Source organism: Juglans microcarpa x Juglans regia, unplaced genomic scaffold (assembly GCF_004785595.1).
Source record: "Juglans microcarpa x Juglans regia isolate MS1-56 unplaced genomic scaffold, Jm3101_v1.0 JmScfU0001, whole genome shotgun sequence".
Taxonomy (NCBI): Eukaryota; Viridiplantae; Streptophyta; class Magnoliopsida; order Fagales; family Juglandaceae; genus Juglans; species Juglans microcarpa x Juglans regia.
The window spans coordinates 262,169-288,897 of NW_024475745.1; the positions used below are offsets into that span (position 1 = coordinate 262,169).

The 26,729-nt window shown below is 42.5% G+C and overlaps 4 protein-coding genes, 1 long non-coding RNA gene and 1 pseudogene across 5 annotated transcripts; 3 read left to right on the top strand and 3 right to left on the bottom strand.

Moving 5' to 3' along the window:
- Positions 1–3,100: 3,100 nt before the first annotated feature.
- LOC121245208 lies at positions 3,101–3,879 on the bottom strand. Its single transcript, XM_041143483.1, has 2 exons — positions 3,369–3,879; positions 3,101–3,273 (listed from the first exon to the last, which is right to left on the bottom strand). Exons 1-2 carry the CDS (start codon positions 3,877–3,879, stop codon positions 3,101–3,103), a joined length of 684 nt encoding a protein of 227 aa, XP_040999417.1.
- A 15-nt stretch (positions 3,880–3,894) lies between these two features.
- Positions 3,895–4,392, bottom strand: LOC121245209. Its single transcript, XM_041143484.1, has one exon. The coding sequence runs from the start codon at positions 4,390–4,392 to the stop codon at positions 3,895–3,897; it is 498 nt and encodes a 165-aa protein (XP_040999418.1).
- Positions 4,393–7,227: 2,835 nt separating this feature from the next.
- Positions 7,228–8,326, top strand: LOC121245196. The gene is made up of 3 exons (XR_005936582.1): positions 7,228–7,498; positions 7,589–7,692; positions 8,206–8,326. It is a non-coding gene; the product is annotated as an uncharacterized LOC121245196 (long non-coding RNA).
- Positions 8,327–8,330: 4 nt separating this feature from the next.
- Positions 8,331–9,059, top strand: LOC121245195 (60S ribosomal protein L24-like). The gene has a single exon (XM_041143469.1). It carries the CDS (start codon positions 8,385–8,387, stop codon positions 8,877–8,879), a length of 495 nt encoding a protein of 164 aa, XP_040999403.1. The 5' UTR covers positions 8,331–8,384; the 3' UTR covers positions 8,880–9,059.
- Positions 9,060–13,961: 4,902 nt separating this feature from the next.
- On the top strand, positions 13,962–14,972 carry LOC121245193 (annotated as a pseudogene).
- Positions 14,973–24,963: 9,991 nt separating this feature from the next.
- Positions 24,964–25,479, bottom strand: LOC121245210. Its single transcript, XM_041143485.1, has one exon. It carries the CDS (start codon positions 25,477–25,479, stop codon positions 24,964–24,966), a length of 516 nt encoding a protein of 171 aa, XP_040999419.1.
- Positions 25,480–26,729: the final 1,250 nt, after the last annotated feature.

Sequence of the window (26,729 nt, forward strand, 5' to 3'; positions counted from 1 at the left end):
TTAAAAACTCTGGCCCATAATAATAATAATACAACAAGAGCCCAATTAAAAGAACAGGCTCATCACACGTACGCACAAGGGCTTAGGGCCCAACGGCCCAATAAGACCCACGGATTCTTTCAAGAATCCGAAAACATGGCTAATAAACAAAGGAAAACAGAGAGTTGAGAGAGAAAGAGTCTACGATGGAGGAGCTCACCGAGGGAGAAGGGCTAACTCGACGGCAGTTCTGGTGGCTGGGAGTGGTCGGCGGCGCGACTGGGGGTTCCTACGATGGTCGGCACCGAGTGAGAGAAAGAGAGAGAGAGTTTAGAGAGAGAGAGACTGAGCCGAGAACTACCGAAATAAAAAACAAAGGCTGCGGCGGTCGAGATCTTACCGGAATGGAGTGGGTGTGCAGGGGGTTGTGGGTCGGCGGCTTCTGTGTCATCGAGGAGAGGTTCGGCGCCTCTTGAGGTGGCCACCGAGGAGAAGGGGCGACGGCACTGGTTCGGCAACAGGGGTGTTTCGCAACTCACATGTTTGTCTTCTCATGTACAGGTAAGCACGTTTTATAATGGTAGGTGATAGAGAATTAGAGAAACCCTAGAAGAGCATAGACGTGCACGTGCAAGAGAGTGGAGACGTGCATGAGTAGAGGAATACACGGCAATAGAGTTGGTGTTCCACTAGGACGTTAGCAAAACAAACAAAATCACCGAGAGAAACATACGGGTTGGGTGGTTTGAAGCTTTCAAACAGAGGCTAACAAAGTGATGAGGTTCGGTGACTAGAAGAAAAATTAAACTTTAAATTTCAAAACAAAACCGTAGTAACAAAATCTGATACACTTTAGAAATCCTTATTAAAACAAAACTCTAACAAATCATAATTCGCAACTATAATAGAAGATATAAAGATAAAGTACATATAAATTCTGATAAAACTATAATCATAAAAATATAAATTCTAAAATTAAAAGTTTACTAGAAAAAAAATACTTATATACCCTAAAACCAAAACTGGTATGTCACAAATCTCCCCCCCTAAAAGAGAATCTCGTCCTCGAGATGGAACGTACCTTGATTTAAAAAAGTCGGGGTACTTCTCTCTCATGTCTTCTTCGTTTTCCCAAGTAGCTTCTTTCTCGCTGTGGTGACTCCAAAGTACTTTAACCATTGGAATGGTTCTGCGTCGTAGCACTTGGGCCTTCTGTGCTAATATTCTCACTGGAACTTCTTCATAGCTGAGGTCGTCACGAATCTGAAGTGGCTCATACTCCAAAACATGCGCAGGATCGAGGACATACTTTCGTAGCATAGAGACATGAAACACGTTATGCACTGTCGATAAGTGAGGTGGAAGTGCCAGTCTATCCATAGAGTACGTCATCTGAATGGGAATAAAATGGGCTGATTTTGATAGTCGATCACAATCACCCATGCTGCATCTTGACCTCCTAATGCTTTTGGAAACCCTGAAACAAAGTCCATCCCAATCTCATCCCAGGTCCACACTGGTATAGGGAGTGGCTGCAGTGTACCCGAGGGTCTCTGATGCTCTGCCTTGACTTGTTGACATGTCAGACACTGTGCTACATATGCCACTATCTCTCGCTTCATCCCACACCACCAAAAGTGTTGTTTCAGATCCCGATACATCTTGGTGCTCCCCGGATGAACTGTGTAGAGTGAACGATGAGCTTCTCTCAAGATCAAATCTTTGATTACTCTATCTTTGGGTACACATAATCTTCCTCTAAATCTCAAAGTGCCATCATCTGACACTAAAAAATCAGGTCTCTTACCCTCTGCTATCTCTTCTTTAATCTTCATCAATTCTGTATCACTTGCTTGGGCGTCCTTAATTTGATCTATCAATGTTGAACCTAGTGTCAAGCTATTCATCTTAGCTTGAGTGTCCTGAATTACCTCAATGCCAGCCCGCTCCATGTCTAGTAGAATATGCTTCTGAGGAGTGAACATCGTAGCCAGGGTGCCAGAGGATGACTTCCGACTAAGTGCATCTGCTACGACATTTGCTTTACCAGGATGGTAGTTAATATTGCAGTCATAGTCCTTCAGAAGTTCCAACCACCTCCGTTGTCTCAAAAAGGAAATCTCTTGTAACCAAAACTCACACTTCTTAAATTTTGCATACAACTTCTTTTCTCTTAGTGTTTGAAGGGCAATCCTCAAATGTTCCTCATGCTCAGCGCTACTCCGAGAATAAATAAGAATATCATCGATAAAAACTATCACAAACTGGTCCAGAAAATCCTTAAATACCCTATTCATAAGATCCATGAATGCTGCGGGGGCATTAGTTAGACCAAACGGCATAACAAGGAATTCATAGTGTCCATACCGTGTCTGGAAGGCTGTCTTCTGCACATCTGTCTCCTTAACTTTCAACTGGTGATAACCGGATCGCAAATCTATCTTAGAAAAGACTTGGGCTCCCTGAAGTTGATCAAATAAGTCATCAATCCGGGGTAGAGGGTATCTGTTCTTAATAGTTACTTTATTCAACTCCCTGTAGTCAATACATAAACGCATAGACCCATCCTTCTTCTTCACGAAAAGTACTGGAGCACCCCATGGAGAAACACTGGGGCGTATGAAACCTTTCTCTAGTAACTCTTGCAATTGATCCTTGAGTTCCCTTAACTCAACTGGAGCCATACGGTAGGGTGCTTTAGATATAGGCACTGTTCCTGGAGTAAGATCAATCGCGAACTCAACTTCTCTATCCTGTGGTAACCCTGGAAGATCTTCATGAAATATGTCTTTAAAATCTCTAACCACGCTTATGTCTTCAATTTTGAGTCTATCTTCTAGTGGTAAGATCAAACTTGCTAGAAATCCCGTGCACCCTTGTCTCAAAAGTCGGGTGGCCTGCAAAGCTGAGATTACACGAGGAGGGGAACTTCCTCGTACTGACTGAAAACTAAACTCCTCCCCATCTGTGGATTTAAAGACTACTCTCTTATTAAAGCAATCCACACAGGCATGGTTCCGGGATAACCAGTCCATTCCCAGAATCACGTCAAATCCGGACATATCAAATACGATCAAGTCCGCAGGTAGAATTCTCCCTTGAATCTCTATCGGGCATCCAATTAGCACAGAATCACAATAATGTACTCTCCCGAGGGCGTAGCAACAGACATGCTAGGTTCTAGTGGTTCCGGTAACTTCTCAGTCAAAGGTGCATAATGATTTGAAATGAAAGAATGAGTAGCACCAGAGTCGAATAAAATGGAGGCATGTCGTGAAAACAATGATAATGTGCCTAGATGATTGTCATAACAACTTAGAGCTATCAGGATCATGCAATTTATTCATCATTCTAAAAAGATATCTAAATTTAGGAAAAACGAAAGGTACCTGTGACTACATCATTTGATGCCTCAGCATCAACAGGGGTGAGGGTATAAACTCTTGCCGTAGCTTGAATCTTATGTCCTCCGCTCCTACCTGGTTCCCCAGGTTTCTTAATTGGGCAGTCCCGAGCTAGATGGTTTGGCTTCCCGCACTTGAAGCACACGTTCTGGCCATACATACACTTTCCCAAATGTCGCTTTCCACATGTTGCACATGTGGGGTAAGTTTGCCCTGCTGGTGGTGGCCTTTGACGATTCTCGATATGAGGCCTCTTGTCCTTATGCGACACTGTCTGGAGTTGTTGCTGTTGCTGGCGCTTCCTTTGATTGTTGTACTCAAAGCTCTCTTGGAGGTCTTCTTCAGCAATGGTAGCTCGGGTGACTAGCTCCGTGAAACTCCGAATCCTGAGAGTACGCACACGTTCTCGAATCCTACGATCCAGTCCGCGCTCGAATTTCTCAGCTTTCTTTTCCTCATCTGGAATTAAGTAACTGGCGAAACGGGAAAGCTCCATGAATTTCGTAGCATACTATGCTACCGTCATCGTTCCTTGAGTAAGGTCCATAAATTCGCGAGCTCTCGACTCCCGAAGGGTCCGTGGGAAAAAGTGATCTAGAAAGATTCTCTTGAAATGTTCCCAAGTAATGGGGACTGCTTCCCCTAATTCCAGCTGCACCAAAGCTCGAGTCGACTTCCACCACTTGTTTGCCATGTCAGTCAAATGGTAAGTGGCATATTTCACCTTCTGATCATCCGTGCAGTAGAGCGCTTCGAAAATCTGCTCCATACGCTCAATCCAGCTTTCCGCATCCAAGGAATTCAGTCTGCCATCGAAAGTAGGGGGATGCTGGCGGGAAAATTGCTCCAAGGTACAATCGGCCTGTGGAGCTCTAGGCGCCATAAATTGGCCGCTAACCATTGACTGGAAGAATTGGGTAGCAGCAGCAACAAGAGGGTCCGGAGTATCATTCTGATTAGATCCAGAGGATCCCTCTCGGCTTGGGTGATTTCTAGTGCCGGGGGCCATGATCTACGTTAAGATGTCATAATAACAATTATCTAGTATTTGATAAGACCGTAAAAAAAAAAAAAAAAACAATGACAATGAAACAAACTACACTGATGGTTCTAACTAGTAAAAAAAAAAACTATAAAGTATTCAACTGTAAACAAACCTGGATTACTCGCGAGCAGGCTAGGAGCATCCTAGGAACTTTAACTAAAAATTTACAAATTTTTTTTTTTTTTGAAAAGTTTACAGAATCAACCTGTCTCTGATACCAAATTGTAACACCCCCTTCCCGTAGGCTAGGAGTGCCACGTATTTTCCATAAAAATAATCCGGTAACAGATCCCATAATTTCATAATTTAAAAAAAAAACTGAACTTTTATTATGCGGAAAAATGTCTAATAAAGCGGTCTTCCAAAACATTAAATGAAATAAACTGAAATAAATTCATGTCATAAAAACATGTTTATTTTAGAAAGTCTGAACTAAAAAAAATAAATGCTCCTTCTACTCCTAGCCTGCCTGCTCGTAATCATCATCTTCACCTGGGTGGTTAAAAACATGAAAACAAACTAAAATGAGTCGATGACTCAGTAAGAAATCTATCACAACGTAAATGTAATAAACATAAGATTTTCATACAACTTTCATGCTGAGCTTAAAAAATTCATGACTGTTCATACTGATGCTTATGCTATGTATGACTGTTTTAACTGAATTAACTGACTGATCTGACTGATTTAACTGATTTATCTGACTGGCCAACACACTTAACCCTGTGTGCAAGGTTGTGCACCAGCCCCACATCCCGCTGCAGCAAGGGGAACTGCTGATAGTATTCTAGCATACTATGGTGGACCACGACTAAGTTCATGGCTTGCACACCACCCTGAACTGAACTGAACTGCATTGGTACCATGCATCTGAATGGCCATCTTATTAACTGATCTGATATTATCTTACACTTGAATTTAAGATGGCTTACGTGTCTTATACACATGAGATGCATGACATACTACATACATAATCATAAATTCTGAATTTAAACATGATGCGGAATGACATGATCGTATGCTATGCTAGATGACATGCTTGCATATGACATGAACGGTTCATAAATAATGGCTATCAAAGAACTGGCTTGAATAATACATACATATAAGCTAAATGTGATGACCTAATTTATGATCAAATTTACTTACCTCGCTGCGTGTCTTCTTGAATAAAACTTCGTAACTTGAGACCTATATTCAATAAATAACTATCACTAAATTGTTTGGAAATAAATAAATTCTAATATCTTACTAAACTAATTTCGGAAATTCTAAAATATAGTCACCAATATTTGTTTAACACTAAAATCAATAATTCATAGTATTTAAATTACTTAAAATACTAATTTATAATTTAGTAGAAATACTCGAGCTATTTTAAAATAATTCACAAAAAGACTTAAATTCTTAAACTAAGTTTCATTTCTCAACATAGTTATTAAATCTTATAAGAAACTTAACAAATTCCACTAAATTCTTAACAATGAAATTTTATTAAAAATCTTACTAAATTGACAAAGGAAATTTAACTCAAATATTAGACTTAACATTATTCTTTAAAAACATATTTCTAATTCTTTAAACATTTTTATAAAAAAATGAACCTTTAATTAACTATATTTATTTAACAAAAATAAACTCAACTAGTAATATTAAACTCAATAAAAATCACTAAAATAATTAATGAAATAAAATAAGATCAAGTCTAACTTAAAATATAAGTTCAATCAAACATTATTATAATCTGCAAAAAGGTTAAAAACTCTGGCCCATAATAATAATAATACAACAAGAGCCCAATTAAAAGAACAGACTCATCACACGTACGCACAAGGGCTTAGGGCCCAACGGCCCAATAAGACCCACGGATTCTTTCAAGAATCCGAAAACATGGCTAATAAACAAAGGAAAACAGAGAGTTGAGAGAGAAAGAGTCTGCGATGGAGGAGCTCACCGAGGGAGAGGGGCTAACTCGACGGCAGTTCTGGTGGCTGGGAGTGGTCGGCGGCGTGACTGGGGGTTCCTACGATGGTCGGCACCGAGTGAGAGAAAGAAAGAGAGAGTTTAGAGAGAGAGAGACTGAGCCGAGAACTACCGAAATCAAAAACAAAGGCTGCGGCGGTCGAGATCTTACCGGAATGGAGTGGGTGTGCAGGGGGTTGTGGGTCGGCGGCTTCTGTGTCGTCGAGGAGAGGTTCGGCGCCTCTTGAGGTGGCCACCGAGGAGAAGGGGCGACGGCACTGGTTCGGCAACAGGGGTGTTTCGCAACTCACACGTTTGTCTTCTCATGTACAGGTAAGCACGTTTTATAATGGTAGGTGATAGAGAATTAGAGAAACCCTAGAAGAGCATAGACGTGCACGTGCAAGAGAGTGGAGACGTGCATGAGTAGAGGAATACACGGCAATAGAGTTGGTGTTCCACTAGGACGTTAGCAAAACAAACAAAATCACCGAGAGAAACATACGGGTTGGGTGGTTTGAAGCTTTCAAACAGAGGCTAACAAAGTGATGAGGTTCGGTGACTAGAAGAAAAATTAAACTTTAAATTTCAAAACAAAACCGTAGTAACAAAATCTGATACACTTTAGAAATCTTTATTAAAACAAAACTCTAACAAATCATAATTCGCAACTATAATAGAAGATATAAAGATAAAGTACATATAAATTCTGATAAAACTATAATCATAAAAATATAAATTCTAAAATTAAAAGTTTACTAGAAAAAAAATACTTATATACCCTAAAACCAAAACTGGTATGTCACACAGCCACTGGAAAGCATCGGAGACCTGTGATCATTAATTGGCATTGCGTTAATTCTGTGCTATTTTCGTGTCAGAAGAAAGGTGAATTTCACTTGAATTGTACTTTACCCAAGGGTTGTGCTGGTATTGTACAAACCAAAGATGGTCCTGTATGCACTTGCCTGCTTCAGAATTCTTTGGTGTACATCCATCACACTAATCAGTTCTATTGCACAACTGGGATTTTGGAATTGAATGCAAACTCACGTATGCAGCACCTTCGTGGCAAAATCATTACTTACAAGGAGTACTATGAAAAAAAGTACGTAACTATTATAGACTGTCGAATGTAAATCTACTGTTGTAATTGTGGAATGCCAATTGTAATTAATCCAAAATTTTCTAAACACAGGCATGAAATCGAGCTGTGTTTTGAGCACGAATCATTGGTTAGTGGGAGACCCATTTTTAGGGTGAAAAATTACCTTCAAAGATGCAGAAATCAGAAAGAGAAAGGTTTGAAGTTCTTCTTATATGTTAGATTCTCATCCTTTCTTTTGACACAAGCACTAAATAATCACGATTCCCTTGGGTAGGCTTTCAGTTTAAGTGCTAGTCTTCTTGGCTCTACCCTCTGTTTGGCATATGGTTTGTATAAAGAGGAATAATCCAGCCTCGTTTATTTCTTTTATGAAAGATATTTAAAAATTTGCCTTTTTTATTCCTCAAGTCTTCTGTGCTACAAAATTATTTCTATTTGCTATTGTTGGCTTTGGACTTATCTGATTCATTTTGATTAGACCAAAAGAAATTATCCCAGCTGGTCATCTTGGTTGACTCCTTTCCTGCTGTAGTAAATGTTCATCTTGGTTTACTCCTCAAGTCCAGGTTGCATTATGATATTTTGATAAGGGTGGAAGTGACAATGCATAGGATACCCTAGAGGATATTTTCTTGAATAAGCTCTATAACATTATTAGACCTATGATGCTTCTTTATTAGTAAAGGCTACATGTTTTAGCTTTTCAGAATCAAGAATGCTGTCGGTTGAATTGCCTCCGGAGCTTTGTTCTATAGTTATGTCGCCGATATCAATCAATACATTATATTCTTTCTCAATTGTTCCTTCAATCTTGCACCGTGTTGAGTCAGCTGCCACACAATATAATGTTATCCCAATTTCCAACGTGCGTTATCCTTCGGCAGCCATGGTTCTCAGGACTGAACTTTGCCGCTTCAGTGGTGCTAAGATATACCCTGGTAAGGGTATCAGATTTGTCCGGTCTGATTCTAAGGTTTTCCCCTTTGCCAATTCAAAATGCAAGAGGTATTTCCTCAACCGCTTGAAGCCATCGAAGCTTACATGGACAGCCATGTACAGGAAACAACATAAGAAGGACATTGCTGCTGAGGCTGTGAAGAAGAAGCGTTGTGCTGCCAAGAAGCCTTATTCCAGGTCTATTGTTGGTGCCACCTTGGCAGTCATACAAATGAAACGAGCAGAGAAGCCAGAAGTCAGAGATGCTGCACGCGAAGCTGCTCTCCGTGAGATCAAAGAGAGGATTAAGAAAACCCAGGATGAGAAGAAGGCAAAGAAAGCAGAGGTGACGGCCAAGACACAGAAGACACAAAACAAGGGTAATGTTACCAAGGGGGCTGTACCAAAGGGCCCCAAGTTAGGAGGTGGTGGTGGAAAGCGTTGAACTCCTTTTTCATCTTATTTCTCTATGTGGCAGTATGAAAACCATTAGAAGTGTCCATCTTTCTGAATTTTATGTATGGTGTGTTTTGGCTTGTTGGAATTCTTCACATTACATTTTGTTGGAAGAAGTGCGGTTTTGTATCGTTTTTACATTTAGACATTGGCTTAGCATCAGTTTTTGACTTAGATTTTAGCCTTGTTTGTGAGCCCGCCTTGGTGATTCGTGTTTTGGTAATATCTATTTGCTAGCAGCAGTTCTACTTAGCACAAAAAAAAAAAAAAAAAAAAAAAATGACCTATCAAGATCAACCCGAGGGTGTCCTTACTGCGAAGAAAGAAAAAAATAATTTCAAATGTAACTCTTTTCGAGTTTGGATGTTACCTCAAACTTCCGGTAAATGTATGTGAAGGGAGAAAATTCTTTATATTGGGCCAAAGAATGGGCCCAGATCACAACCCAGATATGTGGTCTGGGTTGGATTGGGCCGGAGGCAAGGCCCAACCATATCACATGGTCTGGGTCCAACAAATAATACATGTCAGGGCTTTGGCAAGAGAACCGAGTCGGGTCATGCTGAAGGGACAGAGGAGGTAGAACACAGGCAAGGCTTGAGAAGGAAGGAACATAGCCTACATCACCAGATGGGAGGGTTTACGGCAGATCAAACCCAACATCAATAAGATGGAAGGGACCCGAGACAGAAAGCATGCCGCATTCAATACAACCCAAGGCCCGAGCAATGCACAGCAACCCTGAGCCCTTCACAGATCAACAAGGTGACGACATAGGAGCAGCTCAGTGAATCAACAACACAATCATATTATTCTCTGCTATGCAACACCCCAGCAGCAGACAAGGTGATCAATCACTATCATCTTACACTCTCGTTTTCATTACTGTTTGTTATTTTCTTCACCATTACTGACTTAAGCATCGGAGGATCAATGGACCCGAGGTCCCACCCCATTTTGTAACACCCGGACCCAATCAAACTCTTTCTTTTTTATTTTTTTTATTTATTGATTTTGTTATTTATTGATTTTGTTCATGTTATTTTGTTTTAATTCTTCACACGTAAAATATTTTTTTCCGCATGTTTATTTATTTATTTATTTTGTTGTCTTTCTTTCCGTCTATTTTTTCGTCTTCACCCGTTAGTCTCCTTTTCGTCCACGACATGCACACACACGCACGACACGACTCTTCTCCGTCTGCAAGCACGTTACTCTCTTATCTCTAGGGTTTTTTTTTCTTCTTCGTCACCACCAGTGTATATATATATATATACAAGCGTACCTGCATGTTCGTTTACCAAGCCCAACTGCCGCAACTCCCACGGCATTCTCCACCCACGCACGCACAGAAATCACCATCCGCAATTATCGTCCCTTTTGATCTCATCCCTCCTTCCCCTCATCCTCCACCGTAAACCACCAACACCGTAAGATAGCCACTGCAGAACACTTGTCCTCTGCCTTGGTCAAGTAAACCCACCCCAAGCCGTGAAGCACCCCAACCGTTAGCCAAGCCGTAACGCAACGCTATTTCTTTCCTTCCCGTGACGCCGTTGCCCTGCCACTCGAAGTCGTGGATTACAACTCCTCTGCACAATCAGTGCACCACCCTCCAGCCGTCCTCACCACCGCGGCAAGGCAGCAATCGTCGTCCAGTCATTGAAGGAGAAGCACACACGGCATACTCTGTTTTAGCTTTCGAAAACAGAGTATTGGTTGCTCCTCCAAGCACGACAGGTTTTTCACTTTGACCAACCCTTTCGGACGTCTCCTCCGCGGCGCAAAGGGAACCCATGGTCCAGCATCTCAGCCACGCCTAGCCGTGCCACCGTCGTTAGCCACCCAGGCCGTTGCCACGCGTAACACTCTCGGTAACACCTCCATGCACGCTGTATTTCACTCTGTGTTTCATGACTTTGTCTCTCTCTCACCTTGCATCTCTCTCTCTCTCTCTCTCTTTCTCATCCAGTGCATAGCCACCAAGTGCACCACCTCCCAATGCACCCTGCGCCGTCGCACTTTATCTTTTCGGTGAGTCTCTGCTGCCGTGCATGTTCTGTAGATTTACGTAGGTTTTGTTTAGTTTTCAAAGAATTACTTCAAATTACCTTATTACCCTCTAATACAGGATATATTAATTAGCTTTTAATTTATATTATGTAATAGTACACTCTTATATATTTAGGATTTCATAAAATCACTTAAGTATTTTTCAACATGTTATTAAGTAAAGATTTATTTTAAGAGTAAATAATATTGGAGTAATGTTGTTTTTACACTTTAGATACGATTTAGTCTATTTAAAAATAGTTATGTTTATTTTAAAATATTTTAGGATAATTATATATTCTAGTATTAAACTTTATAGGTTGTTTTCAATAATAAATAGATCAAACTGTTAAATGTGTTAATCATAGTTATTAAAGCAACAGTGACGATTTTAGAAAGTGATTATTTGAATTTTAGGTTTTGAGGATTTTAACAGGCTATTTTAGAAGTTTAGGATTAAATATCGAAATGTGTGATTAATTGAAAATTTATGAAAATTACGTGATTATTTTATAGGTGACGATTAATTATTGTTCGACATTTTGAGGAAAATTTCGAAAAAGCTAAGAAGTCTAGGTAAGCGGGGTTCCTATGCTAGACTTTGCATTTAAAATAAAATGAGCTGTGGTTATTTTTGAAAAATATACATATTTGATTATGAAAAGAAATTTGTACTACCTCAGTTATTTGTTCTGTATCACTCATAAGATTCTGTTTAAGAAGAAATTACTTTCTGCCATGATTGGTGTAGACATGAGCTTATTTTTGACACTTTATTTCTGATTTATGCAAAAAAGAGCGAATATAAAAATTTGTGCATAAATATTGTAAATATGCTTTGGATCTGTTTTGATTACGAAGATAATATGATTTTGTTCAATACTCTGTTTGGATAAGATGTGATCTCTTAAAACGTTTGGCATGACTTTGTGATTCTGAATTTGATTCTATTTCCATTCTGTTCAGTACGGCCCTGCCACGGGTTATAATAGTGGATATGGCCCAACCACGGGTAATAATAGTAGATACGGCCCAACCACGGGTTACAATAGTGGATACGGCCCTGCCACGCGTTATAGTAGTGGTCTCTGTTTTGAGTGCACACCTTGGTAACAGAGTGATTTATGTTCTGCTTGGTTATCCGCAGATTGCACAACCCTACCACGGGAGTTATACATGGCTTTTGTTATGATATGATGTTCTGATGATGATGATCATCATTTATGCTATGCCAAAATTATATTTTTGAATGAAATTTTTTCTAAATCTTCGCTCTGATATTTTGATAACATGTTTTATTTCTACACTTTGAGAATGAAAATGTTTTGTTATGCATTCTGATTTCTGTAAATGCTCATATTTACACACTAGTATATGTCCTCTGCTTATTGAGTTGTTGATAACTCACCCCTTATCTCCATATATTTTTCAGATAATTTTGATGGTTCAGCTGGAGAACAAGAGTAGGAAGTTTTAGCAAGTTGTGATGATCGAAGTGGAATAAGTGCCTGAGGGTACAAGTGCTTATTTGAGAGTCGTAGTTAGTAAACTGATTTTATTTTTTGGGTATTTTGATTTGATGAGTTAAGGATAATTTCGCGTTTTGGAGAATTTTTAAGTTATGTTATTGAGATTCTCTTTATTGTCCCCATGGAGGAACTTAGATATTTGGATTGATTAAATGAATTAGCATTGTTTCGGATTTTCTGGATTTTTAGTTGTGTTATTTAAGTTGATTTTAGATATTAAGAGTTAACTCCCGGGACCTCCGGGATTAGGGCGTTACACATTTAGTTACTGTGTAGGTGATCGCTCGAATACCGACGGCATGAAGTTGCCCAGGCCCACAAAACACGACATAGACAATGTGTTTTTACTATTTCTTTAAATTCATGGAGTCATCTAAGATTTTCATTCTCAATTCTGATAATATTAATGTATGTATTCTCTATTTCCTTATTTTCTTGTTTTAACGGCTTGCATATAATTCTCTGCCTACAAAGCCATTCTCTACTCCGTCTTGTAAATATTTTTTCCTCAAGGATCCTGAGCTATTTGCATGAATCAACATGAATAATACTGCCGAACGTCCTCTTTTAGTGGATTTGTTTTGAAAAAACCTTTAGGCATTTAGATAATATAGATCTAACTTTTTCATCACAATTTAAGGTCAATTGGAACTCCCTTTGTGACATGATAACCTATATTGCTTTTCTATGACTATATTGATAACTATTATTTATTCTTATTCGAAATGAATCCTTCGATCCGAAAAAGTGGATCATTCCGGGTGATAGATTGGGTAGCGCATCAAGTGAGGAGTTACTTTTTAATACGAGAAAAACGTATATTAGGGAAACTAGGAAGATGGAAAGTAAAACTGTTGCTGATGTTGTGGAGGCACTAATTGGTGCATTTCTAAGCATTGGCAGTGAAACATCAGCAGGTGAACGGTGGATTTTCATATAACACCATATGAGAGACCCTTCCTAATTCATGCTGAGAAGCGTCTCATTTCGTGATCCTTCAATATTGTTAGTGGAGGCATTGACCCATGGTTGGCAAGATTCCAAGAGATTATGAGGTAAATTTGACTTATATATATAAAAGTTTGTTACTTGTGCAGCGACTTGAATTTCTTGGGGACTCAGTTTTCGGTTATCTCATGACCAAGCATTTCTATGATGAACTCCACAACCATATAGTTGAAACTATTAACAATTTTGACAAGTTATCATCGGAATCAACTTTTGGATGGGACTCCGAGACAACTTTCCCCAAGGTTATTGCGCTTACTGCTGTATTTGTTTTCTTGTTGACGTTTATGTTGATGTTTGGTTTCCTCTCCTCTTTCTTTGCTTGTATTATTTTTCCGACCTATTCTCTTGACCCCGCCCCCCCCCCCCCCCCCCCCCCCCCCCCCGGCGGTCTTCTCTTTTCAAAAGACCTAACCTTTATACTTGTGGGTGTAATACAGAAAGGCTTTTCCTGTTCTTTGATTTTATTCGAGAAATCATAACATATTTTCTTATTTGAGACCGGTACTTGGTGACATTATAGAATCTCTAGCAGGTGCCATTCTTGTTGATTCAGGATACAATAAGGAGATGGTCTTTGGTAGTATAAGGCCTCTTTTAGAGCCTCTGATCACACCTGAAACGCCAATATCTCATCCTGTAAAGGAGTTGATGGAACTATGCCAAAAAGAGCATTACAATATTAAAGAGACAAACAAGAACGGCAATGACAACGATGGTCTTAGTTCCATTACAGTAAAGGTACTAGATGCTAAAGGTCTCTCATTAATCGAGCATACAGCTACAGCTGCCAACGGAAAAACAACAAAAAAATTAGCTTATAAAGAAGTTTTGAAGTCCTTGAAGGAATCCAAGGCCTTTTCTGGCCTTTCGGCTTCTCATTCTGAGATTTCTATAGCGACAACATCGACAGGGGTTGCGAAGAGGAAGCCTGTGTTCATCAAGGTGGACTAGCTGACACCCTGCACGCAAGACCACACCCTTGCTGTCAAGGTTGTTAGCTCCAAGCCCGTCAAGGTCACCAACAGCAAGCCTGCGCGATCGTCTATGATTTTTTCTCGGCACCTACACCCCATACGAATTGCCGAGTGCCTTGTCGGCGATGAGACGGGGACCATCGTCTTCACTGCTTGCAATGATCAAGTTGATATCATGAAGCCCGGTGCCACTGTGATCCTGCGGAATGCAAAGATTGAGATATTTAATGGGTTTATGAGGATAGCAGTTGATAAATGGGGGCGTGTTGAGGTCACTGAACATGCAAATTTTGATGTTAAAGAGGATCACAATCTCTCTCTTGTGGAGTATGAGCTAGGTGATGTCATTGAAGAATGATTGTGTCGTATGGAAGGCGATGTTTTTGAGCTGGGGGTTTGAGTTTGTGTTCTGGCAATGAATTGTCATCTGGATTTTTATAAAGTGTAGGAAATTTTGCACTTATCCATGTTGAGATATTACTGTTATATTTCTGAGTATGATCTCACAAAGTTCTCATTTGGTGTAAAGTGACTTTGTAATTCCTTTCCCTGTTTTTATTTTCTGTCTCCCCCTCAAAAAAAGCGGTGTTGGCTGTTGATTTGGCAAATTTTGCCTTATTATTTTTGTCAGTTGCTGCAATAAAAAGCAACGTTGTAATTTTGGAAGTGCACATGTTTTTTATGTTTTGTCGAGAAACTTCTGATTTCATTCAAGGTTCAAGAACGTAAGACAGCTTACAGCAAACATGAGTTCCGATCTCTTAATACAAATACAAATAACCAATTACAAATTAGTATATATCTACAATCACCCTATTTGAAATAAAATCAGGGAAAGAGTGCCACCATTGTGCCGTATCTTCAATCCTTTTTGCATGTGGTGCTAATAAATGTGTTTCTTCATTACCCTGCCTTCCCACATAAACAACCTCATTACCTTGCATTTTTGCTTGTGCTATTGATTCACCGAGCTGCTCCTGTGTCATCACCTTGTCGAGCTGTGAATGGCCCAAGCTTGTTGTGCATTGCTTGGGCCTTGGATCGCATTGAATGCGGCATACCTTCTGCTCTAAGCCGCATTGAACGTGACGGCACGCCTTCTGCTCTGGGCCGCATTGAATGCGGCACACCTTCTACTCTAGGCTGCATTAAATGCGACAAGGTTTCTGCCCTGGGCCGCATTAAATGCGACATGCCTTCTGTCCTGGGTCCCTTCCATCTGGTGATGTATGCCATGTCCCTTCCTTCTCGAGCCTTGCCTTCATCCTCTGTCTTGTCAGCCTGGCCCGACCCGAGTCTCCCTCTTGCCTGAGCCATGATCCAGGTTGTTTGTTTCACTTAGTCCATGGGATAAGGTTGGGCCTTGCCTCTAGCCCAGTCCGACCTAGACCACATATCTGGGTTGTGATCTGGGCCCATCTTTTGAACCAATATAAGGGATTTTCTCCATTCATAGTACCCCGCGAAATTTTAGTACACTGTCGTCGCTTGTTCACTGTCGTCGCGAACTGATCTCTCCATAATCATTAACGTCGGCCTCATTAATTAAAGCTACCTTTTAATGTGCCAACATTGCTCAGGATTGGTTCGTTCTATATATGTGTGCAGTAGGTAAACGTCACGTCGTTTTCCTACAACCGAGGCGTCTCTTTGAATCCTGTGTCACAGTTTTTGACACACAATTGTTCCGTCCCTATTTATTTCTTCTTCCTTGTTCCTTCTCCTCTTTCTTTCCTTTTGTCCCTATCTTGCTCTTTTCCTTTCGGTTTTTTGAAGCCCTAACAATTTCCTCGGTTCTTCCGTCTACTCTTACCATGACTAAACGAAGCACGAACGAGGTTCGGTTCAATTATTACGCTGGGAAGGGGTGGACATCAACAATGACTAGTAACGAACTTCGATCATTCTGTAGAGAGTTCCCCATTTATGCCAAGACTGCTCTGGAACTCCCTCAACCTTGTGCTACAATGGTTAACGAGCAGGGTTTGTCGACGAAGGTGGCTCTTTATCCCCACAAGTTTTCCATTGGCCTGTGTCTGCCATTCTGTCGTCCGATGCGTCCGAGCAGGGTTAAGCTGCAACTTGCTCTGGCACAGCTTAACCCTAATGCTTGGCGCTTGCTCCTGGCCAATTGTGTGTGTACCGAATCAATCTGCTTGATGGCAACTGTTGCAGCTTCCAATACTATTCTTCCGAAAGATGCTTCCCTATTTTGGAGAGGCATTATTCTTGGATAAAGGAATGGCACCGGCAATTCTTTTTCATTAGGGGCTCTAGATGGGAATGCCCAGAGGGGGAGCACGAATATAATGAGTTTCCAGTTCGATCCATTTGGGGTAAGGTTCCGACCAGTAAATCTCTTGCTATTATGCTATCGGAGAGAGAGGAATTTAGAATTGCCTCTGTCATATCCTGGGTTATGGCTCATCCCAACCTAGCTGAAACGGACGCGCTACTTAATGACGATTACATTCATCGCTATCTTGTTCTCCCGTACCGCGCTCATGTGTTAGGTCGGGACTTCTTATTGGGTCCATCCTCGCCTTCAAGAGAGAAGCATCGTGCAACTTCTCCTCCTGAAGGTAACTGCGCCAAGCGGTCCCGTACAGGGGAAGGGACTTTCGTTCCCACACATTCGGTTCTTGCTAGAGAGATCTCGGCCACTTCACTGCCCCCTATTAAGCCAGATGCCCCTCTTAAGAAGAAGAAAAAGGGCTCTTAGCAAGTCGCCCCAGTGGGCAGTTCTGGCCAAGACTCTTTAGGGAGTGGCTTTCATTGAGCTGCTCCTAAGAGTAGTTCTCGCCGAGTTTCTTTAGTGGGCAATTCTCAACGAACCGCAGAGGGTTCCCACTGAGCCGTTCCTAGAAACAATCCCCCTGAAGGTAATTCTTCAAGACTTCTAAATTCCTTCACTTTGTTAAATTCACTTAAGCAGAGGATGATGGCGTTAAGCCTTTTCTTGCAGTCCCCGTAAGGGGAGAAGGAGCAGAAACGGTTGTTGCCTTTCTTTTTGCTTCAGCCTTTGAAGACCCGGTGCTTCGGGGTCCCGGCAAGCGACGGGTGTTTTTCCTTCCTTCGAGGAGACTCTCCTTGAGGAGGAAGTCCCCTTGTGCAGGCAACCAGCTCACTTCAAAGAAATACTTGCTGAGGTTGGGGCATCTTTTGAAGAGTGTTTCACCAACTTCCCTATTCCACCCTCCGAGCTCTCTGGTCCAGCTTCCTCTAGTGGCCTTTTGATTCCCCTTCCAACGGTCTCTGCCTCTCCTCCCGTTTTGCCTTTGGAGACAGAAGTTACTCCCGCCGGGGGCAAGGGATGAACTTCATCTGAGATTGCGGAGCCATGCTCCAAGGAGGTTGCCTAACGGCTCGGGTCTGTGGAGCCATGCTCCAAGGGGGCTACAGAACCCGTTCCTCAGGAAGTCCCAGTTCTTTCTCTCGTGTTGGAACAAGCGGTCGAGCCAGTTCCCCCATTGATCTCAAGAGTTACCTTTTTGGCCGGCGTTGCTCAAGTATCTATTCTTCCTTCTTTGCTTTTCTTTCTTTACTAATCATTCATTGTTTTACCTTATGCCGAGCCACTTATTTGCCTCAGGAAAGCCACACCCCTCAAGCTGAGTCTTCTCCTCTGCAAGAAGACATTGTAATAGTGGAGACGGAGGACAATTCTTCCCTTGCTTGCAGCCCCCTGCTCGAGAACTACTCAGGGCGGGAGTTCGGCGCAAGCAGAGGGATTGCTAGGTTCCCAGTTTGTCCTCCTACAGGATCCGCTCATTGAGGCTCTCGATTTGCACAAGGAGGAATCCAGTCTACCTTTCGTGCATACTGAAGCTTTTCTGTCGTTGGTGTGTGTCGAGCTAGCTACCTCTTCTGGGCTTGGGAATTCGCAGGGTCCCAGGCTAGGTTATAAGGATGCCCGGGCAGAGTCTTTTGAAGCATATGCCCAGAAGTTCAGGCCTCTTTTTGCCAATGTGAGTACCTTTCCTATATTGTTGTTTCGGTCTTTCATACTTTGCTAATGAACTTTGTTACTATTGGTTTCATAGGCCACCACTAGCTAGCTGATTTGGTTTCCCAAGAGCAAGAGATCCTTGAAGAAGATTTTAGAACTCAGAAGGCGTTGAACAAGCTGCTGAACTTTCGAGGGGAGAAGTTGATGGGTGACCTGTGCGCTCTTGAGGTGGAGAATGAGTCCTTGAGAGGGGACAACGTGCTCTGCCATCAGAAGATCTGTGACCAGCGGAAAGAAGCCAAGAAGACGGGAAAGTTGCTAAAGGCAATGGCCATGGAGCTCAAGGTTAAGGATAAGGAACTCCAATTGAAGGACATGGAGATAGACATACTCCAAACTAGGATGTCCTTAATAGTCGACGGTTTTGAGTCTGTACAGAGAGACTTTGAGGATCTACGAGCCCAGTCTGGTCCCCTTTTTGATGAGAGAGATGGTGCCCGTTCCGAGGTCTTGAGGCTGGAGCGCGAGCTTGAGTTTGCTCAGGAAGTCATTTAGACTGCGTTGAGAATAGCTGTTAGCAGGTCAGAGCTTGTGGCTCAGTTCCTGTACTTTATACTTCATGGATTGGCACTTATAGGTTGGCAGAGCCCTACTCCCTCGCTAACGCATTTCACATATTGCACGAAGCTCGACAAGTCATTTAGACTGCGTTGAGAATAGTGGTTACCAGGTCAGAGCTCGTGGCTCGGTTCCTGTGCTCTATACTTATTGGATTGACACTTATAGTTGGCAGAGCCCGAGGCCCTGTGTAACGCCCGTCCTTGTGGTGGGTCTTTTTATAAAATATTTTGAGAAAGGACGACAGGAATTACCGTCCGATTTAAAACTTTTTGCTTCTTCCCAGTGTGCAAGACTCTATATTTATAAAATAAAAATGTGCTTTTGCAATAAAAGAGATTTACAGCTGAAAACATCAATTTTAATAATAAAATGCCTCTCTTACATTTGAACCTCGTGCCTAGACTTCCGTGCTCTTTCCCATGGGCCGTGTATGTCCCGAAGCATACTTCATTTCCTTCCCTGTGGGAGGGGGGGAGGGACATGCATAAAAACTAAAATGAGTCGAAGACTCGTAAGCATTACTTCATACAGTTAAAATATAATAACGTAAGTTTTCATTTATGCATTCATCATTCGTACATACTATACATACATGCATGCGTGCATACGTGCGTTTATTTGAAAACGTCACTGGACGGGATTTTCCTTTCTTTTCGTTAAACGTTTCACCCGTCAGTGCCTTCATTTTTGCAAGAGTGCAGTGCCTTCATTTCTTAAAGTGCATTCATGCATGCGTACATACGTACATACATACATTCTTTCTTTTCACTTTCATAGGCCGGTAGACACTGTTACGCCCCGTGTGTTAGGGTTAGCTGCCCTTTGACCTGGATTCCGCCCGTGGCCACAGGTTGGGAATCTCTTTTCATAGGGGGCAGCACTGGGTGCACTACAAGTACTACTTACTCGGCATTGCAATCTGCCCATTCATTGGTACCCTTTCATTCATTCACGTGGCCGTTACGTATCTTCATACATTTCATGCTTTCATTCATTCGTTCATGCCAGCTCTGAAGAACTGGAGCTTTCATTCAGTTCTTTCTTTCATTTAACATGAGAAAATATTTATTTTTCATGAGAAAACGTCATTTCGTGAGCATGGGCTCGAACGTCCTCTTTCATGACGTCCACAAGCATCACCTCGCGGCGTTTACAAAAGTGTCGGTTCGCACCGTCCATAAAACATAAAGCACGGGCTCAAACTTCACCTTTCACGGCATCCCCAAGCATCACCTTGGATGTCGGCCTTCGCGGCGTCCGCGAGCATCACCTCGCGGCGCTCACAACAGCATCGGTCCGTAGGATCCACGAAGTCGTCGGCTCAAGCTCGTCTTTCGTGCATTTTCATCAGTTTGTTTCTTTGAAAATATATACAATAGATACATCTTATAGTCATCCATTCACATACATACAATTAATAACTTTGAGTGCGTAAAAAGGGGCTTTAACGGAGGGGCCGTATGTACATATACATTTGAAAGCATGGCATCTTCTTTCGTGAGCATTTTCTTAAAGAGGGAGCTTTTCGTTTTCTTTTTGTAATTTCTAGAAAACTCCAGAAGGGCATAAACGTAATACTTACCTGGACTCCATGCTACTTTCATACCATGCAGTCCATTCATGTGCGTGTCAGCTGGCAACCTACATGCATACATAACCTTAACGTCATTCTCTATGTAGTGTATAAGCAACTTAAACTAGAAACAGAACTACACTATGCTTAGAACACTCTCATTCTATCCCGTGCACTTACGTGCCTTTTACTACGTTAAAACCTTCGGAGACCCATTACGATCACTGCATCTTCCAACTCAACGTCTTGCCTCGAGTGCTCATTCACTAAAGTGAACCCATGATTCACCTTAGGATTAAGACACTAAGACATTTGTCTTATTCTCCTTATTGAACTCATCTTGATGCATGACTCAGACCAACTAAGTCACGCATCCCAATCCTAGACAATACACCCGTCACTACCTCCATACATCTTAGCCCATACTAATCCTCATTCCCATCCATACAAGCCACACGGCTCTAAGCCAACTCTGAGGCTTAAGCATCGTGTAACTATGCTTAGGACAGATTACTCATTACATATGGTGAATCCGTCCGGCACATGTGTCTAACCAGATTACACATGTACCTTACACCTTTATCATCTAAGATCAACATATAACATGTTGATCACTTGCTCGGAGGGACAAGGGTCATACTCCGATACCAACATTCTCTTAACCTGGCCAGCATGACTTTTCAAGCTAGCCGTCCCTTCTTACAGTTCATCCCAACACTTAACGCGATAGACTCCGTTCACAACTACGCCTTGCGTCACGTCACATAGCTCGAGACTACTCTCAAGCTACACCGTGACCTTGTCACGTCACTTGACATCCTGTTACGTCACTTCTACGCCAACTTCTTACTCATCACGAGTACGGTTTCTCACGTACTCCTGTCACATCGTGACATCTCGTCACGTTCCCGTTACGCCATTTCTACAATAACTCTTCACCCATCATAAGCTTGACTGTCAAGAACCACGTCACTTCGTGACGTTGCCCAGTCATGCTTCCGCTGCATACTCTTATACTTATTCTGCTACTACACTCATACTCCTAGCCATAAGTCCATCACAGTGACACTTGTCACCTCAGACTACATGCTACACCATAACTACTTCGGGACATTGTTTCACAATTCCCACCACTATTCACCATGTTCTACGCCCATCAACTGCACAACCATCCTTATCTCTGCGACACGTCACACGGAGTGTCGTTGTCTCATGTAGTACACTCTACGTATACTCCCTTCACATATGCCACATCACTACTATGGCATACCCGCCTTATGGTGCATCACTCTACCATATGGAGTACAACTCCCTTCACATACTCCATTTACATGCACTACGCCACATCACTCTTATGACATACTTGCCATATGGTGCATCAATCCACCATATTGAGTACATTCCACAAGTACTCCCTTCATACCCATCACGCCACATCACTATTATGGCATATCTACCACATGGTGCACTACTCCACCATATGGAGTACATTCCACATGTACTCCCTTCATACACATCACTCCACATCACCATTTTGGCATATCCGCCACATGGTGCATTACTCCACCATATGGAGTACATTCCACATGTACTCCTTTCTTACACATCACTTCACATCACCATTCTGGCATATCCGCCACATGGTGCATTACTCCACCATATGGAGTACACTTCATGTGTACTCCATTCATACACCACGCCATACAGAATATACTTTACGTGTACTTTTCCCAATCCACAATACGCCAGGAGAGTATATTTCATATATACTCTCCTTATCTCACTTTATGCCACACACAGAGTACACTCTGTGTGTGCTCTTCCCATTCCACAATATGCCAGGAGGGTATATTTTACATATACTCTCCTTATCTCACACTGCACCACACACAGAATACACTCAGCGTGTACTATTCCCACTCCACATACCACGACACCAATGCAGCACATGCCCCACAAGTACATTACAATACAGAACCACGCCATAATTACAGCACAAACTCCACAATCATACTTCACCGCACACTTCACAACACAGAATGCCCAACACTTCACAGCGCATCTCAATACAGCGAACTCCACAAATACTAACAGTATAGTCCACAACCTAATAAACTAATCAATATCTAATATAAATAACGAGATAGAGGGTTATACCATCAACGGGATAACCCGTGCTTTGCTCGCTGATCGTCACAGCTGATGACGTCGGAGAGGTCGTACGTGGCAGCTAACCCACGTACGTCGACTGTTTGGGCGTTTGGATAGCTAAGTGTGGTCTTGGAAGGGCTCGTGAAGGCCTTGTGATGGTGGCAAGGAGCGTAACACGGCGGATCTAGCCGTGTACAGTGGCGGTCATTCACACGCAGTGACTGTCCATCACGTGCAGTGATTACCCACCACGTAAAGTGGTGGTTTGACCCTAGGGCTTGGCTAAGGGAAAAGCGGTGGATCTCGTGGTGGCGTCGAGGTGGCGCCACGGTGGCTCACGGCTGCAGATTCGGCCGCACGATGGAGGAAAAGCCGTGGGAGAGTGAGAGAGAATGTGCGTGCATGGGTGGCAGATTGGGGCCATGGGTGGTTGATATAGCTTGGTGGTGGCCTGAGGAGGCTGGAGGTGGTGGTCATCTACCGTGGGTGGCGGTGCACGGCGGTGGAGGAGTGCAAAGCCTTGCGTGTGAGGGAGAGGGAGCCGTGCGGTGGAGAGAGGCTACTGGCCTTGAGTCACATGGAGGAGGAAGGGGAAGGGGAGGAGAGGTCCATGGTGGTGCCTAGTGGCCGTGGGAGTCACGCACGGCGGTGCTAGCAGCATAGGTAGCTTGAAGCCGTGCGAAACCCATAAATGGGTTTCGTGCATACGTGCGACGGAGGGGGAAGGGGGACTTCCCGTGGCTTGGGTTCCATGGGAGGGGTTCTCCGGTGAGAGGGGAGGCTGTTGGTAGTGATGGTGACGCCATTGGGTGGCGCATGGCGGCGGAATGGGCATCATGCCCATTCGAGCATTACACTTCCAAGAGAGAGGAAGAGAGAGCGTGAGGGAGAGATACCGGGATGGGGGAGCTCGCCGGAGGAAGGGGAGGCCAATAGTGCCAGCGGTGAGAGCTGGCGGCGCATGGCAGCGCCGGGCTGGAGGAAGAAGCATTCAGGCGGGAGAGAGGGACAAACTACGAGTTGTGCAAGCCTAAAGGGAGGAGAGAGAAAGGGCTAGGGAAAAGTGAGGGAAAGAGAGAGGGGGTCTGGGTATTTAACCCAGTCCTTTCGTCTTGGGGTCCTCAAAACGATCTAACGTTGAGATATTAAAATACTAATTTGAAAATGTGTAAACGTTAACTTAATTAAAAGCACTCAGAGGAATTAAGGTAAATATTATTTTAAACTAACTTTAGTTTATAAAATAATATTTCTTCATCTTTAATAAAATGATGAAGTCTTATTTAATATATTTAAGAGAATAAAACCATTAAATTAATTAAAGCTTTCAACATAATTTAAATCCCATAATATTTTAAATAACTGGAATCATTTTAATAATTAATATTAAAATGATCTCCGACAATTATAATATATTGGAGCTCTTCAAAATATTATAATTGTCTCCAATATATTATAATTGTCTCATTTAAAAAAAAAGTTTAACTCAACGATACTGGAAATACCTCATACAAATATTTCCAGTATATTTTAAACACTGGGCATACTTTAGAAGTCACTTAATATCTCAAGAGGCACGTTGTCATGGTTCGGCACACATGAAGATGCTCGCAGTCGCCCAAAAGAATGGCAGACTGTTGCGTAATTCCGTCATCGAAATTTGCTTACGTCAGAAAGGAGGAGCCTTACGTAAGAAAGAGAGAAGCTTACGTAAGAAGAAAGGAGCGGGGGTTACACCCTGCTCCCTCACCAATGCATTTTACATATTGCACGAAACTCGGCAAGTCATTTAGAATGCGTTGAGAATAGCTACTAGCAGGTCAGAGCTCATGGCTCGGTTCCTGTGCTTTATACTTCATGGATTTACACTTATAGGTTGGTAGAGCTTGAGGACCCTGCTCCCTCACCAACGCATTTCACATATTGCATGAAGCTCGGCAAGTCATTTAGAATGCATTGAGAATAGATGTTAGTAGGTCAGAGCTCGTGGCTCGGTTCCTGTGCTTTATACTTCGTGGCCGATCTAGAGGTCGAGCTTATCTGATTGAGATTGTTTACAGGAGAAACAATAATACAACACTCAAAATTAGTCCATAAAATTTCAATTAATCATAATCTTACATTGTTCGAGCCTGGCTTGGATTTTTCATACAAAATATTTCCTTAGGTGCTCAACGTTCAAGGGGTGCGGCAACTCGTATCCTTTGTGGTCTTTAAGTCGGTACGAACCAGGTCTTCTGATTGCCTTCATCCTGAGTAGTAACCCCTGTTTGTTTCAAAACCATGTCCCCCACTTTGAAATTACGGGGCTGAACTCGTTTGTTAAAATACTTCTCAACTCTCCACTTGTTGGCTGCCGCTCGGCTTACAGCTTCCTCCCTCCTTTCTTCCAAAAAGTCCAAGTTCTCTCTCAATCGTTCGTCGTTACGATTTGTAGGTATTGCCACTTCAACCAGGATCATGGCTTCTGTTCCATAGACGAGGGAGAAAGGAGTTTCCCCTGTTGGGGTTCTTACGGACGTTCGGTATGCCCACAATGTACTCAGAAGTTCTTCAGCCCATTCCCTTTTTTGGCCTCCTAGTTTCATCTTCAGAATGTTAAGTAATGTTTTGTTGGTCGCTTCTACTTTCCTGTTGGCTTTGGGGATGTCCTGGTGAAGAGTACTTAGTCTTGATTCTGAGCTCCGAGCACCACTCTTGATAATAAGAATAGATGAACTGTCTCCCATTGTCTAAAATTAAGCTTTGAGGGATTCCGAAGCGGCAAACTATAGATTTCCAGAGGAAATTTGTTATTGCCCGAGCCGTAATCATTGCTAGAGCCTCCTCTTCCACCCATTTCATGAAATAGTCTACTGCCACCACGACAAACTTCATTCCTCCTTTGCTTGCAGGGAGGGACCGATGAGATTCAATCCCCATTGCGCAAAGGGCCATGGGGCGGTGACAGAAGTGAGTTTTTTTTGTTTAGGTGGGGGGGGGGGGGAATGAGGAATAGGGGCGTTCTCTTGGCATTTGAGATACTTTCAGACGAATTCGTCGGCATCCCTGTGAGTGTTAGGCCAATAGTATCCTGCTGGAGTAGTTCACGCTGCTAATGCCCTTCCACTCGCATGATTCCCACAAACTCTTTCATGTATTTCTGCTAGCACGTATTGATCTTGTTCGGAGGAGATACATCTTAATAAAGGCTTGGCGTAGCCTCTTTTGTATAGAAGTCTCTCTACCAAAGTGAACCTAGCCTCTCGATTCCTAATTTTCTGGGCCTCTTCCCGGTCATTCGGAAGGATTCCCTCTTGAAGAAATTTTAAAGTGTCTGTGGCCTATTCTGGGGGTTGTAGGACTTCGATAGTTGACACCCTAATTCCTACTACTACCACATCAATAGTTCAAATTACAACGTGATCCGAGAGTGGGAAGTTTTCATGCCCTAAGGCAGCTTTGGCTCGCCGGTCTGCTTCTTGGTTCTCTCCTCTCAGAATCTAATGGAAGGTAGAGTACTAGAAGAGATCCCACTCATCTCCTACTCGTTGGAGATATTTTTTCAGAGTTTCTCCTTTCGTAAGGATTTGTCCGGTTACCTGCCCCACCATTATCTGAGAATCAGCTTTTACCTAAATTTTAGTTGTGCCCAAAGATCTAGCAATTGTTAGACCTAACAAGAGTGCTTCATACTCGGCTTCATTATTGGTGACTTTGAATCCAAGCTTGAGTGCGTAATCAAGTTTTTCTCCTGAATCTGTTATTATATGGACTCCTACTCCTCCCCCAGACCGGCAGGATGAGCCATCGACGTAGGCTTGCCATAGCTTGCCTTGAGGCATAAGGACCATTTCCTCTGAAAAATTTAAGAACTCGACTACAAATCTGCTAACACTTGCCCCATTATTGCGGTGTGTGGAAGATACTCGATCTCAAGCTCACTTAGCTCGATCGCCCAGTTAGTCATTCGACCAGAAGTATCTAGTTTCTACAATAT

Coding starts and splice junctions, on each gene's coding strand:
- LOC121245210 (XM_041143485.1), bottom strand. CDS start 25,479: ATGGGAGACAGTTCATCTATTCTTATTATCAAGAGTGGTGCTCGGAGC.
- LOC121245208 (XM_041143483.1), bottom strand. CDS start 3,879: ATGGAGCTTTCCCGTTTCGCCAGTTACTTAATTCCAGATGAGGAAAAG. Junction 3,274..3,368: donor ATCAAATGATGTAGTCACAG/GTACCTTTCGTT, acceptor ACAATCATCTAG/GCACATTATCATTGTTTTCA.
- LOC121245209 (XM_041143484.1), bottom strand. CDS start 4,392: ATGGCCCCCGGCACTAGAAATCACCCAAGCCGAGAGGGATCCTCTGGA.
- LOC121245195 (XM_041143469.1), top strand. CDS start 8,385: ATGGTTCTCAGGACTGAACTTTGCCGCTTCAGTGGTGCTAAGATATAC.